We start from the raw sequence: 14,774 nt of genomic DNA, 5'->3' as shown, positions 1-14,774 counted from the left end.
TAATTATATATCTAAAATGTTTTTACTTCAGCTTGTGTTGACAACGTTACTAGTTGCTCATGGTAAGCATTTAATTATTATTTTTAATATCAATATTTAATTTTAAAAATAAAAGTCATGCCACTGCTAATCAACAATAATTATTTTCATTTTAAGATGTTTTTGCTACTTTTTCCTAGTGTTACATTCAAATAATGTATACATGCATATCATTTACCACTAATTTTATCTTACACAGTAGTAATGTGAACTTCTTAGGTCTAAGTTTAAGTGTATTTTTTTGTCTACGTCAAAATTATTTTTTAGTTTTTCGACAATTTTAATCAAAACATAATTTCAATATTTAACTCATTAAGGTATAGGAAAAAATCTGGATTCAGAATTCTTTTAACATTACATGTAATCATAATTTACATTTTTATATTGTCTCGGTTAACAATATTATCCACCCATACATGGATATTCCGCCAATCTCGGCAGACATTTACCAATTTTACCGAAGGTTTTTCTACCTAAGAAATAGATTACATTAGCTGTATTTGGCAAAACTTTTAGGAATGTTTGGTCCTCAATGCTCCTAATCTTCGTACTTGATTAAGACTTTTTTACAATTTTTTTTTTGACCGTCACTGATGAGTCTTTTGCAGACGAAACGCGCGTCTAGTGTAAGTATACAATTTCAATCCTGGTATCTATGATGAGCTTATTCAGTAAGTTTCAATATGTTAAATTTCGCACATCTCGGCAGATATCTACCAATTAGTAATTTTCAATACATTGAAATTTCGCACATCTCGGTAGATATCCATCCAATTATCGTAAATTTCTAATCATTGCTGGATTTTAAATTAAACACAGCCGATTCTGCTAACAAGGCAGTAGCATATTTACCATCGGATTCTCATGCCTAAATCTAAAGTTGAACCTAAGGAAGACATTATTCATCTGTTCATATTATCGTTTATTAATAAACCAAACATCGATTCTCTTTTCGTCATTGGCCCTGTTTCTTGTGTTTCAACCTCATTAAAACACATATCAACGCCACGAAACTGTCTAAATATTTATTTGTACGTAATGATTTGTATTGCAAGTTAAACGTTTTGATTTATGACTGAAGTGCTTAACTATGTTAACTTTTCTTTGCACAGGAAATGCAGTGTGTAGTTTTCCATGTGAACAGCAGGAAAGAGCACAGTACATCTTTATCACCGGTGGTTCTGCCGAGTTGACATCTCTTGAATACTTCCGCAATCAATCTCACTTGGTGCAGCTTTCGCCTTCGGGCGAATTTGCTGAATGTCATTTCAGAACCGGACCATTTCTTGTCGCCCGGTATGTAAACAAAAATATATTTAGGTAGTACCAAACACTATGGCTAAAATCAATTTGGTTCGTTTAATTTTCATAAAATTTGACATAATATATACTTTTATTGCCCCAAACAACATCGTTTTTGTGTGTAAAACTCTTTACATTAACTGCTCGATAAACGAATTAGGTATTGAAAATTCACTTGGAAACCCAACATATACCCTCACGACACTTACCAAAGAGGAAATCTTGGATAATCATAGGTCTGTTCTATGTTCCTTTGGAATTTCAACCAAAGATGATGAACTGGATCTTCCATCACTGTACTGGATACCTAAACTGCTTCAGTGTCCTTACAAACAACGGTATATTGCTGGGTCTTCCAAGTGCTCCACGAAACCTCTTTCTTAATTATTAACATCTATTTTATCAGCAATCAAAGACGGGCTTCAAAGTTATTGTGAAACTGCCTATTCTAGAGGTGGCGTGAATCAGATGTGGATACTTAAAAATTCCAAAGATCTTTTAGAGTACATACAATCTAACTCTCTTTCATCTTGTAATAGTATTAAAACATTTGACTTTTCTACACTTTATACAAGTATTCCACATTCCAAACTAAAAGACAAATTGAAAGAGTTGGTATTGCTTTGTTTTATAAAAAAGAATGGCCAACGAAGATACAAGTATCTTGTCTTGGGAAGGGATAAATCCTACTTTGTAAAGGATCACTCTGATTCAAACAAAAAATTCTCTGAAACTGACATTATCAAGATGCTTGATTTCTTGATTGACAACATATTTGTTACGTTCGGAGGACGTGTTTTTCAACAGACTATCGGCATTCCAATGGGAACGAATTGTACCCCTCTTCTTGCTTTCTTAATTATTATGAGGCTGACTTCATACAGGAACTTGTTAGGAAGATCGATAAGAAGATAACAATTTCCTTTAACTCTACTTTTCGCTATAAAGATGATGTTCTTTCACTAAATAATCCAAAATTTTGTGACTATGTCGAACGCATCTATCCCATTGAACTAGAGATAAAGGATACAACATATACAGGTAAGTCGGCCTCATATCTTGACTTACACCTAGAAATTGACAATAAGGGTCGATTGAAAACAAAACTTTACGACAAAAGAGATGATTTCAGCTTTCCAATTGTGAACTTTCTATTTCTAAGTAGCAACATTCCAGAAGCACCTGCATACGGTGTATATATCTCCCAATTGATACGATATTCCCGTGCTTGCATTTCCTATCATGATCTTCTTGATAGTGGGTTGTTGCTCACAAGGAAGCTATTAAATCAAGAGTTCCAAATGGTGAAGTTGAAATCATCTCTTCGTAAATTTTACATCACGAGTTGGTTGACCGTTATGGAATAACCGTTTCAAAAATGATATCGGATATGTTCCTCACGTCGTAACTACAATCCCCTTCCCTTTCATACATGTGACCTACCGAATTAGACTACTTAACGGATTTGTTATCTCATAAGCAACACGACGGGTGCCCCATGTGGAGCAGAATCTGCTTACTCTTCCGGAGCACCTGAGATCACCCCTAGTTTTTGGTGGGGTTCGTGTTGTTTATTCTTTAGTTTTCTATGTTGTGTCATGTGTTCTTTTGTTTGTCTGTTTGTCCTTTTCATTTTTAGCCATGGCCTTGTCAGTTTATTTTCGATTTATGAGTTTGACTATCCCTCTGTTATCTTTCGTCCCTCTTTTTTTGGATATATAACAGTTTGACAAACGCCAATTTGATCGTTGAAAAGCTTTATATTGTTTCCTTAACAATAGAACGTGATTATAACGTTTAGATGATTTTTTAAGAGTTATCTCCCTGTAGTGTTAAGCCTCTTAATAAAACCACCTTAGACATTACATTGGATGTCAAGAATCACTTCTAGTAGTTGTCAGATGTTAAACCAAACGTATTGAACTTCATCAAAACTAGCGTAATTGAAAAGATGGCCAGTTCAGTACGAAAACAACAGACTATTGATAATACCCAAAAGGACAATAAATTAAGCAAATACGTCAAACAATGTTGATAAATTAATATTAAAGTAAACAAAAAAAGTATCACGATAAACAAATTAACATGGATGATATCTCTTTTGTTTTAAATTCTTAATCAGGTTACTAGACTGATCAGTTTTGACTAGAATGGCCACAACCATCACCAATTATTTTTGCATAACGTAACTCACGTAAATCAGATGGAAATGACGATGCTGTTATCCTCGTAGCGATTACTGTGACACATGTCTCTTAGTAAATCTTGAAAAAAATCTTTATTATTTCCAAATAATTGAAAAAATTGAAAACAACACGCTTAATAATTTCTTGCGTCCGAAGCGCTTTTCTGGATTTACCTTCATCAGGGACGCTCAAAGCCAAACATTTGAAATCCAAAGATGTATAAGTACCGAAGCCATTGAAGAGCTATATGTCAAAAATACCTAAAATAAATAGCCAAATTCATCTAAAGCCAACTTTGCCTCAGGGAATTGAAACCTTATTTTCTTAATAATTTCAAAATTTATGAACGCTGAAGTTACTTAAATTTGCATCACTGGTTGGTTTTGTAAAGACGAATTGTGGTATACACGATGAGTCGATTTGTACCACTCAAACATGCAAAAGGTTAATTTTATATCGTTTCATTACAATTATAGAGAGGTTTGGCTAGCCACAAAACCAGGTTCAACCTCACATTTTTTTTTAAATGTTCTATACCAATTACGGAAAATGGCTATTGTTATCTTATAGTTCATTTCTGCTTGTGTTGCATTTTAGTGTTTATGTTGTGTCGTTGTTCTCCTCACATATTTGATGGGATTCCTTCAGTTTTAGTTTGCAACCCGGATTTGTTTTTAATCAATCGATTTATAAATTTCCAACACCAGTATACTACTGTCGCCTTTATATAGGAAAATTTAAAGGAAGGGACTATTCACATCAGTAAGGGAGCAACCATTTAACTTCTGGGAGGTGTATGTATTTTTTGTCTGAGTCAAAATTATTTTAATAGTTTTTAGCAGCTTATAATGAAATTATTTTCTTCAATATTTTACACTATAAGGTAAAAATGGTCAACGGAATATCTATATTCAGAAAAAAAAGTATTTTTAATTTGCTTGACCACAATATTTTTTCCATCAAATTCGGGATCAGAATATTTTGTGTAGAGAAACAAAATAACCCAACCCCCTGGAAGTTGAATGATCGGTTCCTAAGCAGTAGTGGTATTTACACATTAACCTTAGAAATGCGTAATTTATTCATTGTCGTCTAGTTTTTGTTTTGTAAGTCCAAGTTATGCATATAAATCGTTGCTCATCACATTCAATCGTGTAGGAATGAAACTTTCAATAATAAATTCAAACAGCAATGAAAGATTGTACTTACAATATAATCTAAAATATCCAAATAAAAAGCGTTTGCAAGTGGAATTTACAACGGTTTTTGCGTCTCCTATTAATATTTTATTAATCTCAATTCTCAGGAACGGACTTTTTCTGGAAAAAAACAACAGTTCCTCGGAAGATACCAAGACTTTATGGATACATATTCCATATCAACTTAACAATTAATACACAATGGTCTTGACATATAGATACTAGGTACTGACGTTCTTTGTCATCTTAATTACGTGTCATAGCGTTCCTTTGTTCACTGTAAATCATTACTTTTACTGTTTTGTCTGTTTTTGGTAATATCCATTTGACGAAACTCGGTTAAATATAAATCCCGTCATTCGGCTATTGTGCTATGGTAAGTTTTTGGTATTCTTGTATTCCATGTTTGCTCATGTGCTTTGTCTACATGTCTTTTTTGTTTTCCTTGTCCACATATTTGGTTGTTTTTTTAGAGATATAAAGATTGTAACAAAGCTGGCTGCTGTATCCCCATTTTTGACATTTTAACCTTTTATGTCTGTTCGTTTTGTTCACACATTGTTGTCAATATAATAGAATTTAAGCTTCTGTCATACAAGAGGTTACGTTAGCGATATAACCAGATTTAATCCACCTTTTTCTACATAAGAAAATGTCTATACCAAGTCAGGAATATGACAGTTGGTATCCATTCGTTTGATATGTTTGAGCTTTTGGTTTTGCAATTTGATAATGGACTTCTCGTTTTGAATTTTCCTTGGTGTTCGGTACTTATGTTATGTTACTTTATCCTAAAGAGACAAACAAATCAACTAATGCCATAAAAATGGCAATCATCCCGCTCTTATTGTAATACTTTTTTCCAGACGACGTGGCAATGAATATACCTGTGTCAAACGACTGGCTTTGGACCCAACTGGTGGAATAGTAGTATGGTATGGACTACCATGGAGTAAGTTATGACTTGTTTGTTGCATTCAACAAAATTTACAGAAGGCCTTTGTAATACCATACGTTACATTATCAAATGGAAAGACCGAACTACCAATACAAATTAATGATAGTATATGTGGGGTATGCTTCAATAAGATCAAAACACCAAAACAGGACTAGAATATAAAACAAAATATGATGCAATGTGATTGCCAATGGTCGACTTTCCACAAGAGACCAACTGACACAGAAATTAAAAGCTATAGGTTATTATAGTCCTTCAACAATGAGCAAAACCCATATCATAGTCCACTAGTGGTCTACATACTTGTGTATATACAATACATCAAAGATATAAATCGTTCAAAGTTTTAAAGTGTTTATACTGAATTTAAATAGTTATATAATAGAAAAACAAAGGATATGCTCGTAGACAATGAGAAATAAAGCAAAGATAAATCTGAAGTTATTACATTATTCAATATTATCCAATGAAAGAATAAACTGTGTAGTCACATTTATCTTAAGAACTTCACGATTTTTTGGGTTCCATGCCATTAGATCAACTATTTTTATGGAACTTTCAAAGATTTTTTTCAATAAACGTTACTGATAAGTTTGAGTTCTCAAACTATACATTGAAGGTTCATTCGCATGTTGCCACTTCCTAAAACCTACTTATTTGAGAGAAAAGTTATATGTATACAAAAAGAAAAAAAGAAAGCAGCGGAACCTTTCATCAGGGAATTTGTAGTATCTTGCTTATTGAAACGTTTTATTTAAAGTTAGTTCGTTTGTAACCACGGACTTTATCTTCTTGCAGGGACTTTCAGATCGACTCCATCACTGTGTGAAATTTGCTATGGACAATGGAGCTCTTCTCTTCTATTAGGTAATCGATATCATTATGTTGGCATATTAAACATATTTAGCTCTATATTGACATTAAAATACTATTGGTTGAACGCAATAAAATGTTGACAATATGTCGGCGAATTTTACCTAAATTAGTGCAATACTCGGAATTCCGAGACATCAGATGATTAAATGTCCAGTCCCTGAGATAAAAGAGAGGCTTACGCAAGGTATGATTTCTAAATCTTATGTTCTTACATGTGTTTTGCTGGCGTTTTCTTAAAATTGTTTGCCTCTAAAAAAAAAAAAATATTAAGTTTCCATTAATTGCTACTGTGGTGTCAATGCTATATCACTCAGATAGATGGTTCACACAAGAGTGACATTCCATAACAACCAATTCATATGTGACTAACACCAGTGGCGTAGCCAGGGTTCATATGATGTGGATGCGAAATTGTCGCCGAGCGTAGCGAGGCGAAAAAAATTGGGACCATTTTATGCAGAAAGCAGAAAATGATGCATGTGTACGCCCCTACAATCCGACACTGGCTAGATTTTTGTTTAATTTCAAAATACCCACCAATATATATGTTTCTCGAAGGATCCGAATTGACTCCCTTTTGTTGGAATTTGAGCCTCCAAATGAGGTTTTTGATTACTTTTCTTAACGGGTTGCAGGGGACATGGAAATATCGGACGTCCGTCCGTGGACGGACTTGTTAGCCCTGTCATGTGTACAATTCTTGCCATATTTTTGTGATATTTATATCATCAGCAATATTTTTTGACTCTTGCGATAATAAGTCCTGATCGAATATTTTAACCAATTAATACCTTTGAAATATAAATTATACAGGAAATCCCACTGCATTTGGCCTGAAGCTTTTATTTCTCTCAAGATATTAATAAAAAAAATTTATAAAAATGCTTTTTTAGTTATTTCACTTGTATCTTGGATAGATAAAATATGAACAATGCGGGGACATTTATCGTTCTTTTATTGAAAATAAAATTAATATTTGTACCTAGATGGAAGAGGGAATTTATAAGTCCAGGAATTATCAAACTCCGTTATAAATACTAGTCGTGTTCATGTCCCAGGAAACGATATCAGGATATGATTGATTAGTTGTTAACTAATAACGTTGTTATGTCATCGCTCTGCTTGTCTCAATTTCAGACCAAACATGTCGCAGATCTGCGTATCATCATCTTCTGCGCTTGCCGTAGCCGACGATGCGCTACGATGTAGACTTTTTACGAAAAAGTCGAGAGCACTTTTCAGTGATTTATCCATAAACTATATAAATGAGCCTAAAGGAAAGACCACGTATACTGCTTCAGAAAAAGTTGAATGCTATTCTCATATCCTCACTATTGTTACGTTTAGATACTGGTACATCTGTGTGTTTCTGTTGCGAACACATGAAATTATACATTTATCTATTCTTTTATTTTTTTGGGGGGTCAAAATGATGTGGATGCTTGAGCATCTGAGCATACATGCAAGCTACGCCACTGAACACTGTTATAAAAATCAGTTCATCATTTATCAAATATGGAATTTTAATTGATGTGTAACCTGTATATCATTTATTTATTACATCTTTTTTAATATATACTTTAATCGTCAAATAAAAATTATATTAAATTTGTTTGACGTATAGGTCTATTATTCGCAGACGAATGTACTTTACTAGTTTAGCGCTATACAAATATAAAAAAGAAGATGTTGTATGATTGCCAATGAGACAACTCTCCACGAGAGACAACATGACACAGAAATTAACAACTACAGGTACCGCACTGCCTTCAACAATGAGAAAAGCCCATACCATATAGTCAGCTATACCGGCCTAATTTATGTACAAAAAATGAATAAAAAACAAACATGTAACACATCAACAAACAACAACCACTGAATTACAGGCTCCTGACTCGGAACAGGAAAATACGTACATAATGTTTCGGGGTTGAATATGTAAGCGGGATCCAACACCCCCTCCCCCTTTAACCTGGGACAGTGGTGACACAGTAAAACATGAGAACGAACTATAAAAATCAGTTGAAAAAAGGCTTCACTCATCAGATGGATACAAATGGAAATACATTTCACAAAAACACAGAATGGACGTGACCGGTTCTTGTATCTCATAACAACAAATAAAAAGATACTAAGTACTGATCTGAGAGTACTCGAAGTTACTAACAACTAGTTCAAAACCAATGACCACTTATAAAACAATTCATGCAGTCGGTTTACTTTTTCAAGATGAAGGAAGACACCAAGGAAGCAACCAAAAGTCGACAAGGCAAACAATTTTTCACCAAATACTATTCAAAAGTAAACATATAACATCTCGAACACGAATAGAAATTGGATGAAAACTCTGATGCTGCTTTAGAGGGTAAGGACTTCTAGCTCCACTGGTGGAACCTCTCGTATTAATCGTGTCTAGTTAAATTTCGGTGATATGAGTTGCATACAAACAGTTTTAGAGATATTGAGTCATTCTTATGAGTAAGTTTGTTTTTCAGCAAGAGATTTGCAACGTGAGTATCATAGTAATAAACTAGTAACAATGGTTTTCTATCTTTTATAATGCTTAACATAAGTAAATAGTAAATACATATTAGACTGAAACACCGCGGTATGTAAACATGAACCACAAAAAAAGAGGCGATCCCGTATACTCCGGCAGAGTAACTAGTTTATTTAAACCTTCTACATAAAATGCACATTTGGAAAATTAATGTTTCATCATTTCAAAATATTTTTGAAATAAGTACAAGCATAGATTAGCTGAAAAACAAACGAATCAAGAGTATAGGCATATCAGGAGAATGGATTAGTGCTATGAAGTGTAGAACAATATATATATATATATAAATATCTAAAATTAATTTATAGCAAATTTCAATCTTACAATATCCGTATTGTCATGACAGTGCAATAATGATACACTAGGATTTCATCCTTAAAGGTTTAGACAATGTGGCAATGAAACTTTTACGGAACAAATTTTATAGCACCGAATGCTAAATACGTTTTTAATTTTGTAATAGCATTTTAATTAAAGAAAATATACATAATTGTCAGCGTAGAAACATGAAAATATACTGTGAACCGACTATTAATGTAATCATGTAAGCGCTCAATTTTCTACTCGCGAAAGTCGCAAGGGTAAATCGCTCGCAAAAATTAGTGGGTTTCCAGTATATGTATTCATGCAATCTACTGTAGTTTTCTCTGTAAAGAGAGAGGGACAAGATACCAAGGAGTCAACAAGAAACTATAGGTGCATTAGAATAATTCAACACCAACATTCAAATTTCGGAATGACAAACATAAAATTCTACTCAGAAAAATAAATGTTGAGCAACACAAACTCCATTTAACATCAGGGGTAATTAATGTGTGCAATCATAAGCAGGAGGTTTGGCTAGGCACAAAACCAGGTTCAACTTCCATTGTTCTTAATATGTCCCGTATCATGTCAAGAATTTGGCAGTAATTATTAAATAGATTTATTCCTATTAGACAGTGATATTCTCTGATTGCCTTTTTTAAGGGTAAACAGTTCCTTTTGTTCAAGTGGCCATTGTGGTTATAATACGTTTATAAGTCGTTTGTAAAGCTTTGAAGATTCAAACTGACTGATAGAAGGTAAGAGCTAACCATGATTGTCAACCTAGCAATAATCAAATATGTTGATTTTCTTTTTCAATTTGTGTTTCATAATTTTTTTTAGTGCTTTTAAAAGTTAAATAATTACTCATATTGTATTTCTTCATTTTAGGTAGGGCAAACAGTATAAGAAGATCTTGTAAGTGTATTATAAAGTATCAAACTAATTGAGAAATGTGCCATGGTTATGTAAAGAAATTCAAGCCGAAGGAGCAGAAAAAAGTTGTCCAGAAAATTGATAGTCATTATCTTTATGTTTGGGACGTCGTTAATTATGTAAATTTGGTCGTCTAATAGTTATATCATTACAACTCTTTTGTGGTGAACACTGTTTTATTTTTGACAATGCCTTCTCTTGCATTTTCTTTAATGATTTCTATTGAGATTAATCTGTACTTATTGCCATGTTTTGCCTACATTAGATTTAAATTTCATTTGTGGTTCATACGTCTTGTAAACTATTTTACTCAACTTATAAGCGTATTCTTTGAATAGAATCTGTGCGACAAGAGGCAAAATGTTAGCCCCAGTACTAAGTTCTTTGTCAAATTAATTGGGGCAATGTGCGTAATTGTTTCTCTTAAGGCGTCAATGGTAACGTTTTCATCTGTTGCTCAGTCCATATCGTAAACTTAGATACGTATGATGGCTCGTTTCGAAGGTGAGACATTTTTACATATGTGGATAATTTTTCGGGGTACGAAGTGTGATTCATTTTCTTGTAAATTAGCATACCCGAAAATCCTTTTGTGATGCGGCTCTTAATGGTAAAAAATCCCCTTTTTCACACAATAAGATCTTTGAAAATTTAATACTTTGAATACATTAAATATTTCAATAATTTTTACACATTTATTTTGTGGTTCTCTATACTTTCCAAATCAACACATCTGGTTAAGCTCAGTAGTATGTCCAATATAACTACACTGAATGTTTTTGTTTACAATTAGCTTTTGTGTTTCTTAATTGAAGGCGCATTAGGGTTAGTGACGAAATTGTTACCAATTGATGTAGGTTTTACATTTGTCATTCCGGGGCATTTTAAAGATTGATATGCAATAGAAGTTTGCTTATTACATAAGGCATATGTTGACCTATAGCTGCTAACTTCTACGTTATTTATTTTCTGCTGGATACTTTGGCAATCAATGAATATCGTCTTATTTTCAAATAGTTGAACTTTCTTTTAAATATAAGGAATACTCCAGTTATATGATTTTCATTTTTGATAAACAAATGTTTATCGTTTCCACTCGAAGATACAATATTTGTACAATATTTGTAAAAAAAAAAATAATATAAAATTGATTATTCCTTTGATATTTTAACATATGCCACCTTATTTTTCAGTCAGGATACCACGTAAGTAATAATTATGATAAACATAGAATATTTTGTTTCTAAAAAAAATATTATTGGATGATAACAAGATCTTACTGATAAATATTCCATATTAACTTCACAAAGAATACATCTTAGTTACGTGTTAAAGTTCCCTTTTTGTCGTTGTATATTTTTAACCTTTACTGTTTATTGATTTTTAGCTCACCTGGCCCAAAGGGCCTAATGAGCTTTTCTCGTCACTTTGGGGTCCGTCGTCCGTCGTCGTCCGTCGTCGTCGTCGTTAACATTTTACATTTTGAACTTCTTCTAGAGAACCACTGTATGGAATGAAACCAAACATGACATGAATGTTCCGTATGAGGTGCTGACCAAGTGTTGTTACTTTGTAGCCGATCCATCATCCAAGATGGCCGCCAGCAGGGAACTTAGTTTAACATAGGACCCTATGGGAAATGCATACAAATGAATTCCTTTAGAGAACCACTGAATGGAATGAAACCAAACATAGCATGAATGTTTTGATGAGGTACTGACCAAGTGTCGTTACTTTGTAGCTGATCCATTATCCAAGATGGCTGCCAGTGGGGGACTTAGTTCAACATAGGACCCTATGGGAAATACATACAAATGTCTTCTTTTAGAGAACCACTGAATGGAATGAAATCAAAAATAGCATGAATGTTCCTTATGAGATGCTGACCAAGTGTTGTTACTTTGTAGCCGATTCAACATCCAAGATGGCCGCCAGTGGGGAGACTTAGTTTAACATAGGACCCTATATGGGAAATGCATACAAATGACTTCTTTTAGAGAACCACTGAATGGAATGAAACCAAACATAGCATGAATGTTCCTTATAAGATGCTGACCAAGTGTTGTTACTTTGTCCCCGTCCAACATCCAAGATGGCCGACAGCGGGGGGCTTAGTTTAACATAGGACCCTATTGGAAATGCATACAAAAGTCTTCTTCTAGAGAACCACTGAATTGAATTAAACCAAACATAGAATGAATGTTCCTTTCTTTTATGAGGTGCTGGCCAAGTGTTGTTACTTTGTAGCCAAATTTTATGTTTTTTTATATGATTTCAAAAACCCAAATAGAGTCAGGTGAGCGATACAGGCTCTTGAGAGCCTCTTGTTTAGTACAACTTATGACGTGGATCGGGGTATTACACATCCCACCATTGTGCTTTGGTCAATTTTGGGCTCTTGTCTTTCAATTTTACCTGTGTACTTTTTTCTTTGTGCCATTTTGTTTTTCTTCACTGTGAGTTTTTTTTTCTAGTGAATAATATATCAAATTGTAGACCGTTTTACCCCAATGTTTTGACGTTTTTACATATTATGTCAGTTTGTTTCGCTAACACATTGTATGTTGTCAATTTCATTTGTTTAATGGAATTGTATGCATCTGTAATGCAAGTTATAGGTTTTTATATAATAAAGTAGTTATAAGTGTGTCGTTCTTTTGTTGTACAAACAATGAAATTACACACAATTCTTTGGATTCTGAAGCGAATTAGGTATAGTTTAATTTTTGTTCAACGATAAATAGGAGAGCTTTTCAGAGATTAAGGTAGATGCATGGTATACCGCCATCTTGGATTGTACTATCACAGTACATAATCAGTCAAGTTATCTGCCCAAATCTACAAATTTGTGGACAGATGTGCAATTTTATTTGTTAGACTGTTTATTTATATGAAGAAAACATGCTGGTTTATTGCATTATCCAAAATATTTAAACAAATACTAAACATTTGTGTTTTATAATCTTTTTTTTCAACTGAGCCATTTAAGGTGAAATAACTCCTTTAGTAAAAAAGAATATACTGGATTGATAGGGAAAATTTCAATTTTTACTTGTAGCAAGAAAACAAGTTCGGTGACACCATTTTTTCTTTTTATTTTCTTAAAACATACTATAAAACCTATCTTCTCACAATTAATTTCAAAATTCTATCTCATAGATTTCTTTTTATACATAAAAATGTGTTTTTGCAAGATCATTCTGAGCAAACTTAGAAAATTTTTAACGACTCATGGCTTGAAAAATAGCACGGTGACCTATCCTTTTTATTATATTTTTGAAAAGAGCATAAACAAATCTGCATTTTATCAAAGCATAAATCTATCCCGGGAAACTTATACTTATCTACCTTAAAAATCCAACTGGTCAATCATTTGCAATTTTTCTAAAGGTTGATTTTTAATATACACTGAAAGAGTTAAGATTGTGTTGCATTTATGACGTTCATGTTCACGTAAATGACGAAATTCTATTTTTTTCACAAATTGGTTGATAATTCATATTTTTACGTGAACACTTCATACAATGTTATAATGCTTTCATGAGTTGGTTGATGATACATACTAAGACTTTTTGAACTCTGCCATCCGTGTTCATGTTTCTGACATTAACACCTTAAACTGGACCAAGTGTAAAATCATATGACAAGTAAAGAATATATATAGGTTGACATTCTTATCCTGTCGACCATTTGGTTCCTTTTTATAGAATCACGTGTCATTCCCATTGATATTGCAACTATTTTGTTAAATCTTTTGGTTATGCAATTAATAATCTTGCATATATTCCTTCAATATTGTGAGTTATTCAATCAAAAACAATGCTGAAAACAGACTTTACAGGGAAAAAACTATTGTAGCTCTCTTTGTTATATTTTGATGATTTCGTTCAATACATTTTTAAAGATTTTTACACATACCTACATTTCTCTGAATTGCTGACCAATTTATTTGTATTTCTACTTATTTATCGATATTTAGCAATGGGATGCAACGTGCCAAAGAACTGCCCTATCCGTAACCCGAGATTAGACATTCCTTGTACTGGATGTGAACCAGTTGAAGATGATGGCCTTTGTTGTGCTAGAGAATCAAGATGCCATGCTAAGGAAAGAAGAGGATATCGTGCTCAAGAAACAAGACATCGTCGTTATTAACGGTTTTTTTCGTATTTAATGGGACGATACGCAAAAAATTCTGGTTACTCAATTAAACGCTATTAATTTTTTCTGGTGTTTTTTTTTTTTTTTTTTTTTTTTTTATAACAACGACGTATTTACAACCATTAAAGGATACTTCATATGTCATTATTTTAGACATGCATATGCCATTACCCATTAAAAGCAAACTATTGTTTCGGTTTTGCGATAACATAAAACAGTCTTACGTATTGCAAAATAATGAACAAACATAT

At 33.1% G+C, this 14,774-nt stretch overlaps 1 protein-coding gene across 1 annotated transcript; it reads left to right on the top strand.

Annotated features, from left to right (window-relative positions):
• Window positions 1–14,513, top strand: LOC143074448 (uncharacterized). Its single transcript, XM_076249903.1, has 7 exons — window positions 1–62; window positions 1,152–1,335; window positions 5,593–5,678; window positions 6,483–6,551; window positions 9,056–9,070; window positions 10,318–10,360; window positions 14,342–14,513. Exons 1-7 carry the CDS (start codon window positions 17–19, stop codon window positions 14,379–14,381), a joined length of 483 nt encoding a protein of 160 aa, XP_076106018.1. The 5' UTR covers window positions 1–16; the 3' UTR covers window positions 14,382–14,513.
• Window positions 14,514–14,774: the final 261 nt, after the last annotated feature.

The sequence above is a fragment of the Mytilus galloprovincialis genome, chromosome 5 (genome assembly GCF_965363235.1).
Source record: "Mytilus galloprovincialis chromosome 5, xbMytGall1.hap1.1, whole genome shotgun sequence".
NCBI lineage: Eukaryota > Metazoa > Mollusca > Bivalvia > Mytilida > Mytilidae > Mytilus > Mytilus galloprovincialis.
The sequence above is the reverse complement of the archived record's forward strand: the minus strand, read 5'-3'. Positions and strand labels throughout refer to the sequence as shown.

Coding starts and splice junctions, on each gene's coding strand:
- LOC143074448 (XM_076249903.1), top strand. CDS start 17: ATGTTTTTACTTCAGCTTGTGTTGACAACGTTACTAGTTGCTCATG. Junction 5,679..6,482: donor ATGGTATGGACTACCATGGA/GTAAGTTATGAC, acceptor ATCTTCTTGCAG/GGACTTTCAGATCGACTCCA. Junction 10,361..14,341: donor TCTTGTAAGTGTATTATAAA/GTATCAAACTAA, acceptor ATCGATATTTAG/CAATGGGATGCAACGTGCCA.